This window comes from Labeo rohita, chromosome 3, assembly GCF_022985175.1.
Source record: "Labeo rohita strain BAU-BD-2019 chromosome 3, IGBB_LRoh.1.0, whole genome shotgun sequence".
Lineage (NCBI taxonomy): Eukaryota > Metazoa > Chordata > Actinopteri > Cypriniformes > Cyprinidae > Labeo > Labeo rohita.
In genome coordinates, this window is record NC_066871.1 from 26,021,025 (window position 1) to 26,048,116 (window position 27,092).

General features: G+C 37.1%; 1 protein-coding gene across 1 annotated transcript in view; it reads left to right on the forward strand.

The window, feature by feature from the left end:
• Positions 1–20,761, forward strand: part of LOC127163517 (neurexophilin-1) — a 41,470-nt gene extending 20,709 nt beyond the window's left edge. Inside the window, exon 2 of the mRNA XM_051106768.1 lies at positions 13,685–20,761. Within this exon, the coding sequence (XP_050962725.1) occupies positions 13,685–14,482 (798 nt within the window). The 3' untranslated portion in view covers positions 14,483–20,761. The remainder of the gene's footprint in view (positions 1–13,684) is intronic.
• Positions 20,762–27,092: the final 6,331 nt, after the last annotated feature.

Consider the following 27,092-nt stretch of genomic DNA (forward strand, 5'->3'; position numbering starts at 1 on the left):
AATTCTTACAGAAACACTCCAAAATCTTGGAATGAAAGTTGTTATAGCTTCAAAGGAGAGACTAACTTCATATTAATATCTTTATTTTGATGCATTTTTAGAATGCAATGCCATTAAAGCCCCTGTTGGTGTAATGTTATGTGCCACAGTACTTTTGTCCATATAGTGCATCTTGCTCTATGTTATAAATCAAATTTCACTAGGAATAGATTGCATTTGTGATCAAATTTTCAAAAGCTATGGTCAGTTTTGCAGTCCACTGATAGCATAAGCGCAACCAACAGTACGACAAAAAATACAGCCATTCGACGACCCCCAGCAGTAAATTCACAGTGAATGCCCCATTACGCAGTCTATAACAGCCTTCTCATTCTGATTGCTGTCTCTAGGCCTGTTCACTGTTAAAACTATTAAAACTATTTATGTTTTGGTCCCTGAGCGTGTGCGGTGGCTGTTTTTCTTCCCAGTGGCCTCCACTTTTAATCAGTGAGTTTTATATTTCACATTTCTGTTTTTGTTCTGTCTTTTTGTCATATTTAATTCACAATACTACAGGAAAAACAAGAAATAATTGAAAGGACATGATCTAAGCTGGATTTGAACTTTTTCAGTCCACATGAGCACACACATTATACCATGTGTGTAGCACCAAAACAGTTGAAAACCCTGTGATTTACTCACCCTCCTGTCATTACAACATTGCATGTAATTTTTCTGTGAAACACACAAAAAAAGACATTTTGAGAATGTTTTAGCTGTTTTGCCCACATGGACATACTGTACAGAAAATCAAAAAAAAAAAAAAAAAAAAAAAAAGGGTGTAGAAACAATTTTGACCTATTTGTGGAATTTTACAAACAATTAGGGATGTGCCTGAATCTACCATGCTCTTAAAAAATAAAGGTGCTTTAAAAGGTTCTTCACAACGATGCCATAGAAGAACCATTTTTGAATCCACAAAGAACCAGTCAAAGGTTCTTTAAAGGAGTAGTTCACTTCCAGAACAAAAATTGAAAGATAATGTTCCCTTATTGTCATCCGAGATGTTGATGTCTTTCTTTCTTCAGTCATAAAGAAATTCTCCATATAGTGGTCTTCTATGGTGCCCACAAGTCCAAAATGCTAAACAACGTCTAAACGATCCCAGCCGAGGTATAAGGGTCTTATCTAGCAAACTGATTAGTCATTTTTTCAAATGCGCATGTGTAATCCAGTTCAATACAGTTAGGGTAGGTTAAAAAAAAAACACATATATACCACACATTTTACAAGATTAGATATTTGTCAGTGGTGCTCAGGATCTGCAAATCATTCGCCATTGTCCTATCAGTGATCTCTCCTTTCTCTGTTCATGTGTAACAGGCTTTTGCTAGCAAGCGGCTAACTATGTCCATTTTCGTGGCTCCGGAGAACATATTATTTGTTTTCCATGCCTTTTGAAGACGGATTGACTATTTGGGCACATCCCTAGAAATATTTATATTATAAAGAATTGCCAAGTAACACACTGAATTAAATGTGTTGCAATGTAGAAACAATACAGTAGCATCAGCACAACTTTAATAAACAGATCTAAACATACATTATGCCTTTTTTTTCTCACATTGAAGCACAGCTCATGCTATTCTGTTTGAACTCTTCTCTATTCCTGGCATCAGTGCTCATTATATGTTAACATTCATTTCGGTGTTTAAATGTTTGTGCTTTTAGTCCTTGTGCGTAACAGTAGAGGTTTTGAGTTCTTAGAAAACAAGTTCTGCAGCTCAAAGCAAGTATCGTCGCCATATACTCATTAAAGTCCAAATTTACTTGGGATCCCATAAACAAGTCACTGGTGCGTAAAGAACTCATACAAATTAATACTCTATGAATAAATGGGATTTACTGCGCTCAACCCGGAGTGCTTTTACCACACGTTGTTATATTAAAGAGAATCTCTCTCCCCTAATTGAGCTTCACCGCACAGCTATTTTTCTTCCTTATTGTCTTGTCTTTCCCCGCTTCTCTTTATCACATCTAGCCTTTTCTTCTTTTCTCAACCCACCGTAATCCACATGAAAGTTGAGTGTAGGATTAGAGAGCTGGACAGTCTAGACAGCCGTTACACTCTCAGTCCTGCGTATGCTACCAACGCCTCCAGCTGTGTTCCTCCCCTCCCATGAGTGTTTCATCTGGCAAAAAACGTATTGTGTTATTCCACCCGCAGTGTTTAGCATGGCTGGGCTGCCTTGCACCGTATACTTTAAGTGGTATAAGGAAGCAAATGAAGTCAAAACCACATCAAGTCTGCAGGGAGATGAAATGGTCGGTTTAGTTACAGATCTTATTAATGAAAGGCAGAAGAACATCCCTGTCAAGAGGTGCAGAAAATTACAGTGATATTGAATGAATCATGTCCTTAATTTCACATGGAGGGCAAAGAGGTTATACAATCCAATTCATCTTATTTAGGGATGCTTTCATTTTGTTACTTGTTACATAGTATGGATTATAATATCCCGTCAATTCCCTACAGTCCCCTCCGTGTTATTTATTTACAGTTGGAAATTTGTCAAAAGAGACCTTGAAATGAAGTTTCCTTGAACAAAAATGAAAAGGAAGTCTCCATTTTAGGCCTTTTAATACTTGTCTCTTCATTAAAACTGTTGCACTGTTTTTTTGTGCAGTATTAACCTCCCTCAAAAAAGAAGTTGATAAGTGATAAGTCATTAATTGTTCCCATTTTACTTTAACAAACATTTAGTGACTTTTCTAAAATCTTAATCTTTCTGTCTTGTTCAGCTTTCCACTTGCTCTTGATGAGGTCAAGGCTTGTAAGCTTGTTGGAGAAAACTGGCCACAGATCAATATGCGAAGTCAACCATTTCCCAACATATGGGGAGTAAAGCAGAAACACAGAGAGAGAGAGAAAGACAGATGAAGACTGAAATTGAGATCAGGTTATAGGAACAGGGGGTAATGGTGCGGTTGGTCCTCCTCACCCCTCCTCACTTGAACCCGCTTCACATTCATCCTCTCTTCTGTGAGAGAAAGAAAATGAGAGTGAAGTCTGAATAGATTAAAATCAATATGTCTACCTGCGTTTTATTTTTGTTCATTATTAATCTGGGGCCGAGATGCTTCTCCAGGGAGAAATGGGAGAAATGGGATTTACTTTCAGGGCATCCAGTGTGCCATTTCTGAAGGTGTTTTAGCAGAACAAGTGAAAAAAAGCCTAAAAAACAAACGGATGCATAGAGATGAATAAATGGGTCCTGATTGATTGATTAATTGCTCTTACAGGACATTATGGAATTCCTTCTGCCTTCTGGAAGAAAGTGACAACACTTGAGTGATCAGAATAGTGTATCCAGACTAGAGTGTTTACTCCTCAGAGGAAGATGGGATGAAGAACAAAGCTTTTAGTTGGTGAAAACAACATTGCATCATTCAGCACAGGGACACAGCAAAGAGTGTGTGTGACTGTGTGTGCGTGCCATTTATAAGCTGTAGCTGTTTTTAACCCAATATAGAATTAGATATAAAAAGAAAGAGTGTTTTTAAGAAAATGTTGATGGACTGGAGGCTGTAATACAGACTCATCACACTGCAATCACACATGACAATGCTTCCCACAATCAATACCATAAAACCCTTCAGACAGCTGGTTATTAAATTTTTTTAATTAAAACAAAATAAACCCTGACAGAGTAATTGGGATGTGCTGAAATAAAATAAAATAAAATAAAATAAAATAAAAACTTGGCCACACCAATGTAGATTATCAGTTACCTGGGACGACAGTCAATTGACCCTTCACCAGGAGTTCGATTGACAGGCAATCTGACCAATCATAATGGCAAATATGCCATTTTGTCTGACAAACAAGCCAGACATGAGAGTAGATATTGGAAATGGAATGGAAAATGTATTAACGTCTTTCCGCGGTTGAAACAAGACACCATCTGGTGTTCATTCAAGTTTATTTTGTGCTATAACTAGTAAAGAGGAAGAGATAATTGGCTGACAAGCTGCTTGAACTGAGGCTGACATTGAACCTCTTTAAAAATGAAAAAAATTGAAAGCTGAGACATTGTTTTATACCAAACGTAGCCTGCTCTGTCATGTCTGTCGGTGCATTGTCAGTGTAATTATTGTGTGGTGTGAGAGCGCCATTGCTTTTTGGGCACAGCAACAGTAGGGAACACGGCAGGTCTTTGTGAAGGACACTTTAGTGGTCATTATACAGAAATGTTCAGCCTGGTCTCATTGTTTATACATAGGTATTAAGCACAAAATGTTTTTATTGATGCTAAGACGTACAATTTAGATGATTTCAATGTTTAAAATGTACAAATCGCTACGTATTTTTAGCTAAAAAACGTAAGATATTTACATATCTTTTATATCATTAAGATATTTGTATCAGTGCCTTTTTATCATTTTATCAACAAGTAATTTAGATTTTTAGACCCCTTAACTTACCCCCAAACCTAAACCTACCAAATTTATAGCGCTAGGTATTTTTAGCTAAAAAATGTAAAATATTTACGTATCTTTTATATCATTAAGATATCCGTATCAATGCCTTTTTATCATTTTATTAATAAGTGATTTCGATTTTAAGCCCCCTTAACCTATCTCCAAACCTACACCAACCCATTTTATACCGAATATGCTTTTTTATTATTTTATCAATAAGCGATTTAGATTTTTAGACTCCTTAATTATAATAATTTGGGTCTGTTTTTCGCAGTCGTATGGATTCGGAAGATTTGGATTACAACGCACAAATAAAATTGATTTCGTAATTATGTTTTGTGGGCCATGGCAAAGAAAGTAAGCATTACATGACAAGTAAAGGATAAAAAATTGCAGAAATGTTCACTTTAAGGGTTTAAAGTGTTGTCTTGTTTAACATTATGTACTCATATTCTTGATAACGAGCTGACAGCAGAAATCACACAGAACAGAATGAAATGTTATTTCATATTAAGTAAACAAGTAAACTGTTTAATAATGCAATTAAAAACATAAGGCCACTAATATAACAATTAAAAACAACAATAATAAAATAAATGCTGTGATTTCAATATTCATGAGGATTCATTTGTAGGTGTCATCAATACGTCAGTATTTTATGTTTAGATGCTGTAAATACGTCAGCATTGTAGGTTTTAGTGCCTGTAAAAATGTAAGTAAATGTACGTTTTGTAGAACCACATTTTATGTAAAATACATACAAATTATCATGAGATCATGCTGAAATGTTGCTATAATGTAGTATAACATGAACTCTCTTTCATAAACCTTTGGTAGAATTTGACATAAAACTTTCAGCATATACTAATCCTGCTACAAATCTCACGCTACAATATGTGCATTAAATAGAAAGGCTCGTCAAGACAGGTATTTCCAAGCAGAATAATGCAATTTAATATTTATACCCCCAATTAGGAGGCATGACATTCATGCAAGACCCGCTCTGCATAGCTGCTGAGCAGATTAGCGGATCTGCAATGGAGCTAATGTAAAATGATTCAGTCTGTAGAGGCGTTACGTGCTCGTCAAGGCCAGTTATTAATCCACGCGTTCTTTTGTAGAGGCACAAAGAAGCCACGCGAGATCCAAGCAAAGTGACTGAGAGCCCAGAGAATAGCAAGCACGACTACAGAAGACTGAATTAGCCAGAGCGTGTTGCGCTAATCCGTACTGTATAAAACGCAGTCTGTCTTATCAAGATTGGAGATAGGCACTTAGAGTAAAGTAAAATGAGCATCAGGCATGAGTAAGCCTGATTAAGCCGGAATAAGCCTGCATAAGACGAGATGAGATGGGCGTGAAGCATCAGAGTGGGCTGAAGGATCAGGGTTGAGACAGGGCAGCATGCATTATGGAGGAGAGAGATCCTTAAGCTCAGTGGATCAGGCCTGCCCTGACAGTGAGAACAGACTCATATACACACACACAGCATACACTTACTGTCTGAATATACATGGTGATATAGTCTGGCAGGGATCTCTCTCTCACACACACACACACACACACAAAAGATAGGCAGAATCCTCAAACACTATGACTGCATACATTTACTCTGAGGGTGGACCGGCATATATTCTGGTTCAGTCCAACCCGCTGAGAAATAAAGGCGGGTTTCAAATAAGGTCTCTTAAGGCACTACCTTATTCTCTTCTCTCTTTCCTGCTGTGCTTTTCCTTTTAATGCTCTACATTTAAAAACCACCATCATACATCTACCCATATGAAAGAAAAAGCACAATCTTAATTGTTTTAGTAGACAACAAGAATAAATGAGGTGCATAATAGTACAATTTTAGTCCTAAGAAAAACACCACAGTGATTTCTCTAGGGATCTGGTATCTACGAATATCTACGAATCACTGCAGTTTCCAGTTGGAATGTACACTAGAGGCAGTAAAACTCCGACAACTTTTATTCCTTTTCAAACAAAGCATGATTTACAGGTACACAGTTTTGATTAATAAAGCCTAAAATTTTCACACAATTACTTGCAGAATGTTATGTTATTACTTCAAAACAATTTTAACATCCTGCACGATTTTAAAACTGATCATTTTGAACGTTATCGTCATACATACATATTCATATGCATGAGTTTTCTAATTCAGGTTTGCTCGGTAGTTCATGCGATATGCCGTTGCATTTGAGTGATAGAGAGATCCGGTACGAACCCCGTGAAACTACCCCTGATAGCACACGTACATCTCGGAGATGTCCATTTGACGTCTGCATTTACATCTGCAAGACGTATTTCTTAGACTGTTTGCTTATCTGCAATATGTCTATAGGACGTTCCTATCAGATGTCAGCTTTGCATTTGTTAACACTATCGGGTAGGTTTACGGTTGGGTTTGGTGTAAGGGACATTTCCAACATGATAGAGCATTAATCTTTAGTGACACTCCCCCGGGTATCTGAATTCTGAACAGCTTCAATACGTACCTCAAGCAGCGCAATAAAAGCACAGCAATGCGTGACTGTACCAACGCAATAAAAAAGTGCCATGGTTACATATTAAATGTGTGTTTTAGTGCCACTTTCTAGGCGTTTCACTTCGAAACTGTCACGAAACATGCAGTAATGTATGTAATTACGGTGTTGCAGAAATGTATATAGAGGCATGTATTTTCATGAGCATAGGCTGAAGAATTCTGCCCTTTATGACATCATACAGGGTCATACTTGGAAAAAACTTGTATGACACCTGGAGTGTATTTGGCACAGAAATGCTCTGTCATACATCCAACTCATTTTTGGAAACTTTGGCCAGGTTTAGCATGAGAATCCAACTCTTTAACAGTGTAAATAAGTCAGAATGCATGACCTACCCTTTAAGTTTAGGTATGGGGTAGAATTAAGTGATCTAAAATATGGTCATGCAAAATAAGGCATTAACATATGTTTTATAAGTACTAATAAACAGCCGTTGGTCCTTAAAGGAGAAGTTCACTTCCAGAACAAAAATTTACAGATAATTTACTAACCCCGTTGTCATCCAAGATGGTGTTGTCTTTCTTTCTTCAGTCGATAAGAAATGATGTTTCTTGAGGAAGACATTTCAGGAATTGTCTCCATATAGTGGACCTCTATGGTCCACAAGTTTGAGCTTCCAAAATGCAGTTTAAATGCAGCTTCGAAAGACTCTAAACAATCCCAGCCAAGAAGTGTCTCATCTAGTGAAGTCATTTTCTAAACAAATTGACAATTTATGTACTTTTTAACCTCATATGCTTGTCTATGTCTGCGTGAACTCCAGTTCAAGACATTTAGGGTAGGTAAACAAACTCCCATCTCGTTTTCTTCCCCAACTTCAGAACCCTACATTGCTGCAGAAATACCGACCCAGTGTTAGTAAAGTAAACGTGCAAAGATGATTAAATGCCCTTGACAAAAAAAAAGATAAAACAGCGATGTAGGACGATTTTGACATTGAGGAAGAAAATGAGAAGGGAGTTTTTCGACCTGCCTTAACTGTACTGACCCGGATTACACAGACTACACATGCGCATCGCAGAGACGAGACAAGACAAGCATTTGAGGTTAAAAAAGTATATAAATTGTCAATTTTTTTTAGAAAATAACTAATCGTTTCACTAGATAAGACTCTTCTTCCTCAACTGGGATCATTTTGAGCCCTTTGAAGCTGCATTTAAACTGCATTTTGGAAGTTCAAACCTCGGGGGCACCATAGAAGTCCATTATATGGAGAGAAATCCTGAAATGTCCTCATAAAACATTTTATATGACTGAAGAAAGAAAGACATGACATCTTGCATGACAAAGGGGTGAGTAAATTGTCTGTACATTTTTGTTCTGGAAGTGAACTTCTCCTTTAATATGTGCTTTATAAGTACTAACAAAAAGCCATAGGTCCTTAAAATAAAGTGTTATCAAACATTTCACATTAAAGTTTTCCTAAACCAGATATGCTATCCATAACAGTTTCATAGCTCTACACTCTTACTATAAATCAATACTTTCATACTTTAATGATTTTTGATACTTTAATGTTCATAAAGTCTCTTGAACAATGAAGGATCAATGTACAAGCAGTGATTTTTTGTAGCTACAATATGGTTGGTTAATCATTACAAAACTAGAAATTTCTAATTAACAAGCAAATCATTCTTTAGAACTAGTTAAAATGAGATGAGTCAACTGTGAAAGAAGAATTATGTGTAGGATACAAAAGTGTCAACACACTGTGAAAAAAATGTGGGAGGGAAAAAGGTATTGATAATTTTCTGCCAGGACATTATTTGTTAAGTTTGTGGACATTACCCTAATCCTAACCCTAAAACTAATCCTAAAACACAAAAACCCAGGAAAACACCTGTAACAAATCTTACTTTTTAAGGACTTTTTCAAAATGAGCTGATGGAACCATAAACAACACTTTATGTAACTTATTCAAAACATAAATGCTAATGTATGTGTCATTTGGCATTTGACTATACTACTTTATTTCACCACAAAAAAAGCGTGTAAAACAAGTAATGACAGTTCAATAGATGAATGAGTTTTTGTCAACTGAAATTCACAGTTTAAATAAATTTGATATGCTAAAATTAATCAAACTTGTCAACTACAAATAGAGAGCCAACAAACAGGCCAACTAAATTTGGCACTTGGCACCTCAGAGGCAAGTCTCAGTTATATTTTTATGCCCTGGAACAGATGGAGGTGAGGACAAGAGGTCACATGACTATAGGTAGTGTGAGATGACATCAGTTGACTTGGACACCACTGAAAGTGGGAATTAGTTTTGGTTGTGGTCCATGTCACCATGACTTGCAAGGTCTCTGCAATCCATAAACCTGGACGTGAGTTCTGTCTCTGGCGAAGTCAGAGAGCTTCAGCTTGAGACTGTTTCCTAGATATGAATGTGTCTTTTGGGGGAGCTTCAGCTTTGAACCTGACCGTGCGGATACAACGCAGCTCAGGCCCATGGCTCAGAGAAACAGACCAAACAGAATTTAGAGCTCATCAGATAATAAACAATACATCAAAGCATTATTGTTCTCTGACACTCTGAAAACACACAAGCACAGACCTGTGAAGAGTCACATCCATCTGTTTGATCCAAGGTATGAGAGCTCTTGTTGGATTATCTGAATATGAGGTGTTTCAAATAGTTCATTACCATCTAGTAATTACCAGTTACACCCACTCTGGGGCTCTTCACCCATCCATGAGCCCACGTAGAGAGGCATCTCATCCACCTCCACAGCTCTCTCTATACAAACAATGAGACAAACACACACTATTTTATTTAACAACATCCTTCTCGCTTTCTTCATCTCCTTTTCTGCTCTCCCTTTCTCTATTGTATGTTTTCTGTATCTGCTCATGTCTAGTAGGTCCTTAATAAATAAAATGTTAAAACACATTAAAATGCATTAATTAATGATAATTTGAATAAAAATGTAAGTGTTCCTTGAGAATGAAAGAGTTCAGCTCTCATGATCTCTCTCACTCTCTCTCTCGCTTAGTCAAATTAGCTTTGGGAGTCCTAGAGATCTCTTGTAAAAAAATAGATAAGCCATAAAGGGATCAAATCATTCCCACGCAATATCTAAAGCAATATCGTGAACCAGTGAGTGTAGACTACAAGTCAGACCAGAGAGATTAATTCCTGTTGACGGGAGTCTAATGTGGCCTGGACATTTTAGTGAGGTGTCAATGACGCTTTGCCGTGGGTGAATGTTGATTCAAGTGCTGATGATATTTCCCTTTCAGCTGTTCTTTTTTTTCTTCCTTTCAGTTCAGTCCTTCAAATTATGCTGGCGAGCACTGCATTAATATTCCTTTTCTTTTTATTACAGTGTTTACAAGGCAGACCTGTACTGATATTCCTCGAACATGCTATTTTTCTTCAGCTTCTCAATAATTTTATGCAGTCAATGCAGTTTGAACCATTTAACAAAATTCAATAATTCGACGCCATTCAAACTTTGTTTTGTAGATTTTAGCCTCGGGGCACTCTATCCATTTTGGCTTTTATAAACATAATTTTTAAAAAATGTAAGATTCAAGTTCAAAAGTCTCCCTTTGCAATTCCCATTCAAAAACTCAGACAGCAATAGCATTTGCATACTGAATTAACTTTTTGCAAAAACCCGTCCGCTTTGGTCACTGTTGCTACACTCTTAAAAATAAAGGTGCTTTAAAAGGTCCTTCACAGCGATGCCACAGAACAAAGAACCATTCATTACATTTTTATAATCTGAAGAACCTTCTTTCGCCACAAAGAACCTTCTGTGAAACAGAAAGGTTCTTCAGATGTTAAAGGTTCTTTATGAAACCATTTAGACATAAAAGGTTCATCTTTGGCATCGTGAAGCACCTTCATTTTTAAGAGTGTATGTCCGACAAGCCATGGCACTCTCACACCACACATCACGTTCTCACGCAGTGAAAAATACATCACGGAGCAAAGAGGAAACTGACAACGTGCCGACAGACAAGTCGTAGGTTTCAAATTTTGTCATTTTTTAAGAAACTCAAACAATAAATACAGTTTTGTGGCTCTTTAATGTGTCGAGACACATGAACCAATCATCTCTTCCTCTTTACTAGTTATAGCACAAAATAAACACGAATGTTTATTATATATAAATACAGAAGGTATTTTATTTCAACCGCAGAAAGATGTCAATACACATCATTTTTCAAGTTTAAAGGAGATGTTCACTTCCAGAACCAAAGTTTACAGATAATTTACTCATTCCTTTGTCATCTAAGATGTTCATGTCTTTCTTTCTTCAGTCGTAAGGAATTATGTTTTTTGAGGAAAACATTTCAGGATTTTTCTCCATATAATGGACTTCAATGGTGCCTCCAAGTTTGAACTTCCAAAATGCAGTTTCAATGCAGCTTCAAATCGCTCTTCCTCGATTCCAGCCGAGGAAGAAGGGTCTGATCTAGCGATCTAGCAATCTAGCGTCTTGTCTATGTCTGCGTGAGCTCTGTTTTTTCAGTTCAATACAGTTAGGGTATGTTGAAAAACTCCCGTCTCATTTTCTTCTCCAACTCCAAAATCATCCTACATCGCTGCAGAAGTACCAACCCAGTGTTTACAAAGTGACTATTCAAAGAAGATCAAATGCCCTTTACAAAAAAATAAAAACTGCGATGTAGGACAATTCTGAAGTTGAAGAAGAAAACAAGATGGGATTTTTTCAACATACCTTAACTGTATTGACGCGGATAACACAGACTACACATGCGCATCGCAGCGACGAGACAAGATGAGCATTTGAGGTTAAAACGTATATATAAATTGTCAATTTGTTTTGAAAATGACCAATTGTTTTGCTAGATAAGACCCTTCTTCCTTGTCTGGGATCATTTAGAGATATTTGAAGCTGCATTTAAACTGCTTTTTGGAAGTTTAAACTTGGGGACACCATTGAAGTCCATTATATGGGGAGAAATCCTAAAATGTTTCCCACAAGAAACATAATTTCTTATCGACTGAAGAAAGAAAGACATGAACGTCTTGGATGACAAGGGGGTGACTACATTATATGTAACTTTTTGTTCCGGAAGTGAACTACTCCTTTAAGTCCACCAAAGTGGACTCTCCTGTCTGAATTGTTTGTCGGACAAAATGGCGGATTTGGCAATGGTCAGATCGCCTGTCAATCAAGTGCTCTTTCTTGCATATACTTGGACAACGGACTACTTGCACTGAGCCTCGTGACGCACTTCCGTTTTGAAATCTTACGGCTCAGTTATTTGTAATCATCTAGTTGATTTAAATGCCTAATAAAATTTCAAATTCAGAAATTTTCAGAGACAGAAGAAGACATATTCTGATGATTACTGAGTACAGAGTTTTACAAACTCAGTGGAACGTTAAGTTTTAATCCAACATAAACCGATCTGAGAAAGCGGTGGCTGGTAATCATACATGATTGTTCACCCCTGGGTGTCAGTGCTCTATAGTGGCCTAATCACAACTCTGTGTTTGTGAGATCTGATGAATACGATCATAATGAACCTTTATTTATATGTATTTAACATGTCACTATTCTGTGTCATATTCTGTCATCATTTCACTGTACGTAGTCTAATGCCAAAATATGAGTATTCAATAGTTGCACTGTCAACGTGTTACTGTTAAAAAATATTTAAATGTTGTTTAATAAGGCAGTTACCGCACATTCATTCAGCCATTTTAAACAATGGAATAAGCAGTATGGGCTCGGAATAAGAGCACCAACACACACAAACAAATTAGCCATGGTTTTACTACAAATAAAACCAAAAATTGCAATTGAAGTTAAACCCTATAACCACAGATTAACTTGGGTTTTACTGCGCTGACCATAGTGTAATGATGGTAGACTATTCGTAGTAAAAGTGTTGTTATACAAATGGTAAAAATGGGAAAAGCATGGCACTTTTACTATAGTAAAACCATGGTTAATTTTCATAAGGGTGTTTATCAGTAACTCACTTAAAAGTATACATTCATCAGGTATGAAATATGGTCAGTAAAAGAAAAATACTGTTCATGAGAATGCGGCAGGTTAGTGGGGAAATATATTTATTTATTATTCAGAACGCACATACTGAAGGGAAATATATTTATAGTAACCTTTCAGCAGGTTGAATATGATTCATGTTAATGCAGAGAATATGATTAATTTTTTTTTTTAAGGAATGCCAGCCCTAAAATGTAGCAATAATCTGCGTTCTCATGAGAAACTGCCTGTATGTAGGTGCGCTGAACGCTAACCGGAAACTCTCGAGCTGTAACAAGTAGAACGCAGAAGTAGTTGTGCAAGTAGTCCATTAATTGCTTCATATTTGTATTCTCACATCTGCAAAAGAAGCACAATAGACTCATTATGTGTTGAATCATATACACATCAAGGCAGATGCTAAGCATCACAACAACAGCAAAGTTAAAAGCTACTCTATTGTGGCATTTCATTTATCCAGAAATGAAGTCCAAAACCTAAGCCTATGTAAACTGCAACACTATTCTTTTGCTGCCATGCAAACACCAGTATTTCCTTTAGGAAATGCAAATCTAGTTTCTATTCATATTCCTGTCTGGGTAACCTCTTCTTTCTTTAAATGTCACATTTTTCATCCTCTCTATTATACTTTCACTCACTGGCTCACTCTTGCTTCTGTTTTCTTTTGTCTAGCTGGCTCTAGGACAGGAAGATACCCACTCGTCATCTTCTTCCTTCCCCTCGTCTACGTCAAAGTCCTCCTCCTCAGCAGACTCCTCCAAAACTCTGGGGGTTCTGGGATCTCAGGGTTCGATTTCACCCCTGAGTCGCTGGGTGATGCACAGCCGCGGCCGTGCCGCCAACACTTCCACAATGGAGCTGCCCTATCGTTCGCCGGTGCCCTTTTCCAAACAGGAATTCTGGGAAATGCTGGGCAGCGATCTCCTCAAATCAGACACGGACGCATCGGGGAACTCACGTGTCAAGCGCCGTCCACCAATCGTCAAAACTGGCAAATTCAAGAAGATGTTCGGCTGGGGCGACTTCTACTCCAACATCAAGACGGTGCGCCTCAACCTGCTTATCACGGGTAAGATCGTGGATCACGGGAACGGCACCTTCAGCGTCTACTTCCGTCACAATTCCACCGGGCAGGGGAACATCTCGGTGAGCCTGGTACCTCCGGTGAAGGCCGTGGAGTTCGACTTGGAGCGCCAGAGCGTGGTCTACCCTAAAGACTCAAAGATCTTCAACTGCCGCGTAGACTACGAGAAGGTGGACCGCAGCAAACGCACATCGCTCTGCAACTATGACCCCTCCAAGACCTGCTTCCAGGAGCAGACACAAAGCCACGTGTCCTGGATCTGCTCCAAACCCTTTAAGGTCATTTGTATCTACATTTCCTTCTACAGCACAGACTACCGACTGGTGCAGAAGGTCTGTCCAGACTATAATTACCACAACGAGATGCCCTACCTACCCTCAGGCTAGAGCTTCAGGGAGCAATGGACTGGAGCAAGGAGGGCTGGATAGGAGGGAAGGAGTTGGCATACAAAGGAACAGTTCTATTATAGATGTGAAGATGTGAAGGAGGGTTTTTTTTATCTAAAGACTCTTCAGAAACTTATCATTGAGCTGATATGGAACACCCCCTCATGACCTGAACATCACAGGTGGTTCTCTAAAAGGTGAATGTACAGTATTCGATGTGCTGCAGTTGATGTCTTGAAGAACCTCTTAAGCAACCTGGCAAATGTGACCTGCAAAAACATATATATGCAAAACCAAAAGGTCAGGCCCAGGTGCTCAGGGTGGGAGTGTCCGCTACAACAGTCCGAGTCCCTGATTGGCTTCGCTCATCAGTGCCCAGTGTTACGGTCTTCTAATTAACACGTAGGATCTAGAAAATATGCTTGTCACCATACACTGTAAAAACACACTGTTTGTTGAGTCAACTTAAAATAATGTGTTACTTGGCTGCCTTTAAAATTTTAAGTTCAGTCAACTCAATAAAGTATGGTCAACTTGAAATGTTAAGTTATACTAAGTGACAACTGAGTTGATTCAACTTAAAATTTTAAGACAGCTGGGTAACAAGCCCATCTTTTAAGTTTAACAAACCAAATTATTAGTCAACTCAAATATCTAAGTTGTGACTTAGTACAACTTAACATAACATAAAGTTGACTAAACTTATTTGAGTTGACTGAACCTAAAATTTTAAGTCAGCGGGGTAACAAATTATTTTAAACAAATTGTGTGTGTTTTTTTTTACAGTGTAGGCTGCTATGAAGAGGTGGAAGAGGTTGCTGCTTTGGTGTACACCAGGGGTCTCCAAACAAGGTCCTGGAGGGCTGGTGTCCTGCTGAGTTTAGCTCCAGCTTGCCTCAACACACCTGCCTGGAAGTTTCTAGCATGCCTAGTACCTCGATTAGCAGGACACTGGTCCTCCAGGACCAATTTTGGAGACCCCTTGTGTACACTAGTTCTTTTTTAGCATCTATGGTTCCATGGCATCAGTGGTTCTGTGATATTCATGGAAACTTTCCATTGCACAAAATGTTCTTTAGAGTGGAAAAAGGTTCTTTGGGGAACCAGAAATGGTGGATGTATGGCCCTCTACTTTTAAGAGTCTAGCTTGTTTTTCCAAAAACAAACACAGCTAACACAAACTAACGGATGCCACAGAAAAAATTGCAGAATGCAAGAGAAAAAAATGACCGGATTTCACAAAAAGATAAAAGCCTCCCCTCCCTAATATCAATGAGAAAGAACGAAAGCAGGACAGAAAGCACCTTAATTAAAAATACAGCACCGAAAAAGAGATGTTGAGTCTGCATTGAGCCCAATCTCTCTATTGTTCTGACTGTTAGGGAAGAGCAAAAAGACGTTTTGTTTGGTCAGGATTCCTGACTTTGTGCTGTGATAACTGTTCTGCTGAACGCACGATTGCTTCGTCCTTGTCTGAACATTCCCTTGCAGTCAGCCGGTTTATCGTTGAGAAAAAACGAGAAATACTATTATGTTAATTTTGCATAATTTAATCACACCGCACTGGGAGAGCTTGCATTACATTCTGAGATTTACCTGGCCAAGGCTTTCTCTGGATGTAAAATTACCACATTAGACAAACAGTATTCAAGCTGACCTTCAATGAACACACTGTTTATTAATAATTACTATGAAGGAAAATCAGTTACATAAAATTCAAGTGGTTTTAGATAAAACACGGGCAGACCTTGTGAAGACTAAGTGAAAACAGGCCAGGTGAACTTAAGTCGTCAGGGGAGAAATGACGGAAGAGGAAAGACAGACAAGAAGGATGGAAGGTAAAAGACAGCAGTGGGAGTTATGACGTCTGCAGTGACGAGCAGGTGTACATAGAGTAAAGAGGAGAATAAATGAGGCCATGAAAGGGGGAAAAAAGTGATGCGCAGCATGAGAAAATGGACCAGGAACAAACACATGAGAAAGGGACAGAATGAATACAAGAGAGAGGAAGAGGATGAGAATAATGAAAAAAGACTGAAAAACAAACTCAGGATGCTAAATAGAGTAACATAAAAGCACAATGTGGAACATCAAAGTGTCGTCTCACCAAGAGAGTTGGAGGGAAGAAGCTTTTTACGAGCCCACGAAGGAAAAAAACCCTCATTGCCTGAAGTTAAATTCAGTACGGTGAATACACCCCTGTGGGTTTCCACGCGATTTAGAGCGCTGCACAGACGGAAATATCCTGCTGGATAGATCAGTGTATCCATGTTCTTAAAAGACCTACTATTTATCTCCCTCTAATCTGAAATCTATTGTTTTACATACAGACAAAGCTGCAAAGCACTCTGACAATAGCCTGTGTACCACTGTCATGTGTCACTGACGGGTCCAAAATTACCTGGAAATATCACCAGCAGGTCATATATAAGCTGGTTTTCGTCTCTTGGTAAAATAACAAAAATAAATAAATAAATAAATCACTATTGCCATTCAGCTAAGCAGATGGTTTGATCTTACATCTGATTAACAATCCAACTTAAACCATGTTGCGATTCCTTCTCTGTGTTCATTTTGTAGGTACAGTAGAAGAAGAGTCACCTGTGACTGCTTTTACAGGTCTGTGTCTGATCTGTGTAATTGAACGTTTGATCCAGGCTGTGATGCTTTGATCTGTCTCTGTTGCTTCCTAAAGCATGTTGAAATGTTTGGCCAGTCTGGTCATATCAAATTTGCCTCAGTCTAATTCTCAGAACAGACACGTGAAAATAAAACACCTCTGTCAGTGCTCCAGGCTTTGCCCAGTGCAGCATGCCTCGTCTGCCCTGCTGGTGAACTGAGCGCTGAGGCTCACAGCTCTCTGCTCTCTTCTCCCTCAGGCGCTGGTCTGGACTGAGCTTCCTAATCTCCTGCAGCTTAACTACACTACCGCCTGCACACAAGAGCACACACACACTCATAGTCCCACTCGTGTAAGGGTGTAATTGCTCAACCTGTAGGAATCCTTCGTTCTTTTTTTCATCGGTTCTGTTATGTTCTCTTTCAATCGTTCAACTTCATTTTGTTGGTGTCACTTGGGTCTTTCATTTGTTTATTCTCTTTTTTATTGTTTGCTTATTTTTTTCTATTCATTCCTTTGTTTGTTCTCTTTTATTTGTTCAGCTTCATTTGTTTCATTCATTAGTTTATTCTTTCAGTCATTCTTTTTCTTTTGTTTGCCTTTTAAATTTCTCTCTTTTGTTTGTTCATTCCCTTTCTTTTTCGTTCTTTCATTATCTTTTGATTTCATTTGTCTTCTTCCTTTAAGTCATTATTTGTGTTCGGTCGTTCGATCTTCCTTCATCCCAGCAGGCACAGGACATCAATATCACATCAAGTTGACGTTGGACATGACATCAGACGTTGCATATTAGTTGATAATGAAAATCTCGTTGACGTCAATATTTGGCGTTGACTTAACGTTGGATTTTAGTTACACAACCTAAAAACACAAATATCGATGTCAGCTGATGTTAGTATTGGACATCAAATTAACACTGGTGTTAGATGTTGAACTGACAATGAATTTTCAGTTGCGACGTCACCCAATGTCGCAACTGAAATTTAACCAAATATTAATATCTTATGACATTGTGTTTCTGCTGGGACTTTTCTTCTGTTCAGTCTCTCTTTCTTACTGTGATTCTCTCTCTATCTGAAATATAAAGAATCCTTCCTTTTGCTCCTTTAGTTTGTTCATTTGTACGCTTCCTTTTTCATTCATTCTTTGAATTTCTTCCTTCCTAACATCCTTTTTGAACGTTCTTTTAATAGAATCGTTTTCATTTGTTGTTTCTCTTTTGTTCAGATTTTTTTTGTTTGTACATTTCCTTTCATTTCTTTGCTTTTTCATTCGTGTCTCTCTATAAATATTTCTTTCATCCTTGCAACAACATCTGCACTTTCTTCTGAGATGTTTCTTTTTTATTTGTTTTTCTCTTTCCTTCTTTCACTTCTGTTCAATCTCCCTTCCTTCTCTTATTCTTTCTGTAATTATTTCTATCTGAAATAGAGAATATCTGAAGAGTCCTTTTGCAAAAACAGATAACTCTGATTTTCAAAAATCATGTTTTTTTATTTCAATTAATGTTAATCGAATTGCAGTTAAATTATTTTGATATAAAGTAAAAAAAAATAAAAAATACAGCTAACACAATAAAACACAATAAAAACATCACAATAAAAATGATTTTTTGAAAAGTTATGTTTTTGCAAATAAACTCTTAATTTCTTTTTTGCTCTTTCTTTACATTTCATTTGTTCTTTTGTTCGTTCACTTCCTTTCATTTGTACGCTTCCTTTTTCATTCATTCTTTGCATTTCTTTCTTCCTCACATCCTTTTTGCACTTTCTTCTAATAAAAGTTTTCATTCACAGTTTCTCCTTTGTTCATTCTTTTTCATTTGTTCACTTCCATTCATTTGTTTGCTGTTCATTCGTGTCTTTCTATCAATTTCTTTCTTCCTTGCATCCCTTTTGCACTTTCTTCTGAGATCATCTTTTGCATTATTTTTTTAATTCTTTTTTTTTGTTTTTGTTCACTTCCCTTAATCAGTTTGCTTCCGTTTTCATTCATTCTTTGCATTTCTTTCTTCCTTATATCCTTCTTCTAATAAAATAGGTTTCATTCTTTTTTTCTTTTATTCACTTGATCTTGTTTGCTTTTTCATTCATTTACGTTTCTGTCAGGGCTGTCACAAATGATTATTTTGGTAATCGAGTAATCTGACGATTATTCTGACGATTAATCGAGTAATCTGATAACTATATATATATATTTTTTGTAGCAATAAAAATGGACCTAAGTGAACAATAGCCTTTAAAATTACTTAAAATACATAATAGCAATGAGGCAATAATAATTAGTTCAAATAAGGTATCAAAAGCAAGTAATCATATTGTTTTATTCAACAAAACTGTTAAAATACATGTATTATAAACAACAGAGCCATTGTACATTAAGCATTATAACAAATTTGTTTTTACGCTTTACTGATACGTGGAATGCGCCACTTCCGGTATTTTGCCGATTACTCGACACGTGCAATGAAGGATTTTTAAATTGAATACTCGAATAGAATCGAGGAATCCTTGTAGCCCTACTTTCTATCAATATTTCTTTCTTCCCTGCATCCCGTTTAATTTGTTTTTCTTTCATTATTTTGTTTTTGTTCACTTCCTTTAATCTGTTTGCTTCCTTTTTTATCCATTCTTTGTCTTTCTCACTTTCTTCCATTCACTCTTCCTTCCTTCTTTTTCCAGCTCACTTTCTCTATTTCTGTCTGTTCCTCAAGAAACATCTTCAGCAAACCCCCAGTGGTTCCCTTCACTCTTCTCACGGTCACAGAATCCCTCCTTGATATTGCACTCACACTTAGCTAACAACAGAACATTAAGTGTTCCCCTGGTGATTTCGCACGAGAGCTCGCTGACTATTGCGTGTCTATATTAAACCGCCGAACACGAGCACGAGAGGGCTGCGCTAAAATGTACAGTTTAGAAATCAATCCTAATTTGCTTCTAATTGCTTGCAGGTAATAGTAGCACTCTGAATGCTACTTACCCACAAAAGCTGGCTGCAAATCTGTTTATACCCATACACAACGCAGTCCCCTACAGGAACAGATACCATTATATCAAGGGGGAAATGTCTCCAAAACAACTCCGAATCTCCCTCTGACTGCAGAAGAGGGATAAGGAGACTACACTGTCACGCACTGCTGGGCGTTGCCAAAGCAAGGATAAAAGTTGAAGTGGAGGAACTCTTCAGTTGTCATAGCGACAGGCTCCTTGGCTGGCCTGCCGGGCTTGGACGGAGCATCGGACACCTGGTCAATCCGTAGACGCAGAACTGAGCTAGCGGCCTCAATTGTACAATGAAATGTGGTACTGAACAGACATATACTGCACATAAATATATAAATAAATGAATATTTATAAATATATATATATATATGAAAATATATATATGAATACAGATATATACAATACTCCAACTCCCAGGAACTGGATGAAGCTGTATTACATGTCAGACATACAGTGGACTTTTCTCTGGTTCATTTGAGGTTTACTGTTTAGTTCTCTATTTTTACATTGTTTATTTTACGTGTGTGTCATATTGATATAGTGTATGGATGACAATGGTGGCATTTATTGTGGTTTTCTGACATCTGACAACAAAAAAAATCTGAATAAATTAGAAGGAAAGCACTGAGTTTGGCTCCCGAGCTCAGAGGGCTAAAGTGACTGTCGTCTCAGGTCTCGTCTTGTTTTGACTGCTGATTGACAGAGGGGATGACATGAGCACGACATGAAAGTCTATGTTATCGCTCTATTTGCATACTTGTATTCAGTGCCCATGGCAAGAAGCGGGGAAAACAGGAGGCAATAGTCCACAGGGACACGGAGAAAGAGATGACAGAATTACCGAGACAGTGGAATTATACAATAAATTGCGCTTAAACAGTGTCACCCTGAACTCAAAACGTCAAATGCTACAAACTTTCTCGTACTTTCTTTCTTGGACATAATTGGCATTAAATCTGTCCGGGCTCACAATTAAACCTGACATTTCATAGCATGCAAATGAGCTTAAATGATGTTGTCGTAAAGCAGATCGATTACAACGTCGCAGCTGACAGCGACTTCAGCTCCCCCTTCTGTCCTTTTTGTCTTTAGATATATTATTATACGTCCCTAACCGCCCTCCGCTCTTTCTCTCTCTTTCCTCTCATCTCCCAATCCGGCCTCTTGTACAGCCTGCCTGAGGATAACCTTGGAGAGAGTGATGAAACCGCTCTAATTTGGGCTGTGTGCTCCCGCTCAACCCAACGTTAATAACATAACTCAAAACAAACCAGCGGTGGCGCCCCACAGCACATCACACAGAAAGCCATAACAGAAGAGATAAAGAAAGAGTGAAATATAAGTGGAGATAAACACGTTTAAGAGGGCAGGAGTGCAACAAATACAGGGGGTGTATTAAACATGGTTTAAATATTTCTGAAAGATCTACACAATCAATAAATAACAGAATATAAGACTGCAACTTGCCTTTGATCATTAAATGAATCTATATGCGATCTGAGAATAAGAGAGCAACTGTATGAATGATAAACCTTAAGAAACTGAATTTGATGAAATACAGATTTGTTTCTGGTCACTTCCCATTCAGTACAGGCATCACTGATTTAAAAGAGAAGTCCACTTCCAGAACACAAATTTACAAATAATTTACTCACCCCCTTGTCATCCAAGATGTTCATGTCTTTCTTTCTTCAGCCGATAAGAAATTGTTTCTTGAGGAAAACATTTCAGGAACGGTGCCCCCAAGTTTGAACTTCAAAAATGCAGTTTAAATACAGCTTCAAAGGCCTCTAAACAATCCCAGCTGAGGAAGAAGGGTCTTATCTAGCAAAACGATTGGTTATGTTTGAAAGAAATTGACAATTTATATACTTTTTAACCTCAAGTATTCAGTGTACTTCGGGTCAATACAGTTAGGGTATGTCGAAAAACTCCCGTCTCGTTTTCTTTTTTTTTTTTTCTCTCTTTATTTTTATTCCAAAGACAAAATATTATTTGTAAAGAAACTGTATTTTTACATTCTTATACCCTCCCCAACCAACCCAGAACAAACTGCCTAATATAAACAACAACAATGGCAGCGATTGCAATAACGGTACTAAAATTAAGATACAACAAAGATGAATGGTGCAATAGTTAAATAATGATGTTTTCTACTGCAACATCAAAATTGTTCTACATCGCTGTTTCACCTTTTTTTTGTGTAAAGGGCAATTGATCTTTGCACGTTCACTTTGTAAACACTGGGTCGGTATTTCTGGAGCGATGTAGGGCGATTTTGAAGTTGGGGAAGTGAACTTCTCCTTTAAGAAACTTGATCAATAAGCTGTTATTAAAACGCAATCATTCATCAACCATTCACATTTAAAAGCAGCCATACATAATTCAAAATATATATATTTATTTCTCTCTCATTATTTGTTTTCGAGTGATTTCAACACAAGATGTATTTTTTTCCAGATAGCGAAGTTTTTGGATTCGGCCTTAAGTTGTTTTTCCTTACGATCTTGTTTTCTCTTGTTCTGGAGGTCACAAAAGCCATTTCTAAGTGCAATATAAAAGCTGCTTCGCGTCTGTCAGTGATAAACCACTTCAAATTCAGTGTCAGACACTTGAGAAGGAGGCTGCAACTTTATCATTGCAGACACTATAGTGACCCTGAAGAAGTGGTCAGTTTTACTGCCAGTCACCTCGAGAGACCGAGGTGACTGACCAAATCATGAGAAAGTACAGATCACCAGAAAAAAGGAGACAATAATAAATAAATCTAAAATAATAACAATGCCTAACCTCTTAGAGCTTAAGCAAAATGTATATGGGTAAATTGATGAAATTATTTTATTTTATTTATTTATTTTTGCAAGCAACATGTTACTTACAGACATTTCATCATGCAATTAATATTCTTGAGCAAAGCTAATATGTTTCGAAAAGCTGTCTGCTGTGCCACTGGAGAAATGCACAAGGCTTTTAAGCAGCTGATAATGATTTTGAAGTTCATCTAGAAACATTAACAACTTTGACATTTAAATAAATAATAGCACCAAGCATAAAATCTGTCCATGCAGCATGAAGCAAAACACCAACACTTCTTTTGGGAGTTTTAATAAACACGCTGTGAGGTGTGAAATCAGGAATAACACTACATCCTCCGGAGTGCACAGAGAGGAAGCCCTTAACAACAATTACAGGCAGGACTTATTCATGATACAAGGCATGTGTGAGAAGCACTTTCAGACAATCATAACAAAGATGCTCAGTAAACTGAAACATTAGTACTCGTTATTATGCACACATTTGTTGGATGGTAGGTTGAGAACGACACACAGAGAATGATAATGGTTGGTACGTCCAGTACATAATGGAATCTTAAAAGCCAGGTTAAAAGCCGTATTGACACCATATGTGGAATCATGCTGTTAACAACAGACAGAAATTGACTTGTTCCAACCTAAATAAAAAAGCTAAATATAGACAGACTCACACCAAGCCTGATAACTACAACATTAAAGATGTAAGCATTCTAATTTTAAGAGAAAAGCAGAGTCAACGCCACACCATAGCAATAAAGAAAAACAATATTCTTGGAATCAATTTCAACCAGTGGCGTGCAGTGCTGTTTTAAAATGAGGAGGCAAAGTCCTCACATTTTTTAATTTTTTTTTTTTTTTTTTTTTTGTTAAATGTAAATTCATGTCCCAGTTACCTTTTCTTGGTTAAATAAACATTACTTACACTACCATTAAAAATCTATGTTGTATTTTTACATTACCAATGTAATTAATAGGCAATCCTTTTATTAAAACCAAGTATAAACCTCATGAGTTTAGTGTTTTTAAGCATTTTAAATTTATTCCAAAATAATAACTCAAGGCACTAACAATTTAAACAGTTTTATTTAAACAATTATATATTTTATTTATGAACTGATGTTCAGTTGTTCTTTTTCGTAATAAACTAAATTTCAGATCATCAGTCATCAGAGCTCGGTAAACACTGGTCACAGACGTGGAGATGTAGGGAACAACGGGGTTAAAGGCACTTTAAGGGAACTTAAGAAAAAAATGTGCCATTCACTGTGCCTAAAATGTATAATTGCAGAAAAATAAATATGTTTGTATTGAATAGATTTTGTGTAACAAATCATACAAGCTGTTCATTTTTATTGAAAATCTTATAAATGTATGAGGTTACCCCACACAGGGGGTAAAAGGCTCACCAGCATGGGGTAAAAGGCACACAGTATTGATATGAACACTTTAGCTAAAATAATGCGTTTTTAAAATAATGTATAAGTTCATACTTGTTCAAAACAATCACTTTAGCAAAGTTTGCATATTTTCTGCTAGTTTGAAAAATAAAAGAACTATAGAACTATTGTTCTATAAATATATTGTCATTAAAATATGTTGATATATATATTTTTTTTAAATACAGAAACAAAATCATTTTAAAAATTAAAGATTCTGAAGGCATTAAAGGAGATCCCATAATAACTGAATATAGCTGTACAGTAGCAACAACAAATGATATTTTATTATATGATATGATTACTATCATGTTCTTAAATATAATGGTTTCATTCTAAACATGGTGATTATTTCTAAGTTGGACACCCAACATAACATATGATATTTACCATCTGAATCTAACCATGCCATGTCAACAAATGAAAAATAAATAAATAAATAAATAAATAAATAAATAAAAATCAGCCATATGTTAATTATCATGTTAATTATTGTGACTTTTAGCCCCAACACCAGGGCTGCTTTTTACCCCAAATATCATACTTTTACATATTCTTTCGTTATTTAAAACTGTTGCTTTTTTTTTTTTTTTTTTATTATATTTTTGGGCATTTTTGTGCCTTTAATGGACTGGACAGTAGAGAGATGACAGGAAAGTACTGGGCAGAGAGAGGCAAAGGACCTCGAGAGGGGATTCGAACTCGGGTCGCCGCAGGCACAACTGTGCTACATGTCGGCTCACTAAACACAAGGCTATTTGTGCCGACGTGCTTTAATTATTTTAAACAAAACTGAAAACCATTAAAAAGACCAATCACAGCCGATCATTACCAGTCATATCACGATGCATTCTCTTAAGTAAATTTTCCCCATTCATTCTTAATTACCCCCTCACCAAACTCACGCTCTGTTAAAACGTAATGTGCTCAGGGATTCACTTTTGTTCATACTATCATGTAGGTGTAGGTGTAGTGCACATGGTATGTTATTTTAAAACATCACACAACATGCCACTCAACAGACATTTCAAGTCACTGAAATGTCAACTGCAGTGACACATATAAAACCAATGTCACATAAAACATACCATATATACTCTCACCACTCATTGGACATTTCACACTGAATATGTCACGAAACATACATGGCAGTACGTATTTCGCATCTTGCGAAAAAGTTCCCACGGGTACGTTTTTGTCATGAGTACACGGGTACATTTTGTCATTTTGTCACTTTGGAGTGACTTGAATTACAAGTCACTCCAAAGTATGCAGACCAATAAACATTAAAATACACAGTTTCAAAAGTACAGTATAATCACAAAATTAATATTATGCATGTTGGCATGATACAGGATTGCTTACTGACCTTGAATGTGTAGAACTCAATCAAGTCTTCACTTAGCATTTGATAATGCATAACCACATTTTTCATTCCACCTCAAAAAGGGTAAAGTGCTGCCAACTCAGAAAGTTTGACTTAAATCATAAAATAATGAATTAAAAACAATACACAGGTTTTAATGAATAATTCACTGAAGTGTATACAAACATACAAGCTTTCAATTTCTGCTTTCATACCTTCCAGAATCATTGGCCCAGTAAGAATTTTTCGGTTTGGAGGGAAATAAAATAATTTCTTGTGGTAAAAGCCATTATGGTACAAATGCTGTCAGTAAAGATAATCTTTTTAAATGGTTAGTTCACCCAAAAATAAACATTCAGTCATTTTTTCACCCTCAAGTTGCACCAAACCTGTATGAGTTTCTTTCCTCCTGAGGACAAAAGAAGATATTTTGAAGAATGTTGGTAAGCAAACAGCTGAAAGTAGCCACTGACTTTCATAGTGTTTTCGTCCATATATGGAAATCAGTGGCAACCATTTGCAACTATTTGGAAGATGCTCTTTGAGTTTAGAAGAAAAAAGAAACTCATGACAGTTGGGGCAACTTATTAACTATCCAATTAATATAAGACCATGCCAGAAGCTAGCGAGTGCTAATATGTGACCCTGGACCACAAAACCTCATAAGTGTACATTTCTTGAAATTGAGATTTATAATTATGAATAAATAAGCTTTCCATTGATGTATGCTTTGTTAGGATAGGACTATATTTGTCCGAACTATTTGAAAATCTGGAATCTGAGGGTGAAAAGCACCTTTAAAGGGGTCATCGGATGCCCATTTTCCACAAGTTGATATGATTCTTTAGGGTCTTAATGAAAAGTCTCTAATATACTTTGATTAAAAATTCTCAATGGTTTTGTAAAACAACACACTTTTTACCTTGTCAAAATGAGCTCTGCAAAAATCATCTCATTCTAAGGGGTTGTTCCTTTAAATGCAAAGGAGCTCTGCTCGCCCCGCCCCTCTCTTCTCTCTGTGGAATGACGATGTTGTTTACTTTAGCCACATTCAGCCGCGTTTAGCTGCTAAACTTCCTAACTACCACGTTATAAGAAAAGGCGATCGCAAAGATTCATAAAAACAACGCTTATACACACTTCTGCTGTAGGTAAAGCTGGATCACGAATGATTCGCACGAACATAGACAGATATATGTAGATCGGGAGGCGCATTCCCTTCACAAACAAATGTAATGTACTGCATCTTCAGCGGCTCAGATGTCAGGAGTAAGTGACGACCACTATGTTCATTATTACATCCAGCAACACAACACCTCAGTCGCTCAATCGAAGATATTCTTGTCTAAAGCCGCTTTTCCACTATCAGG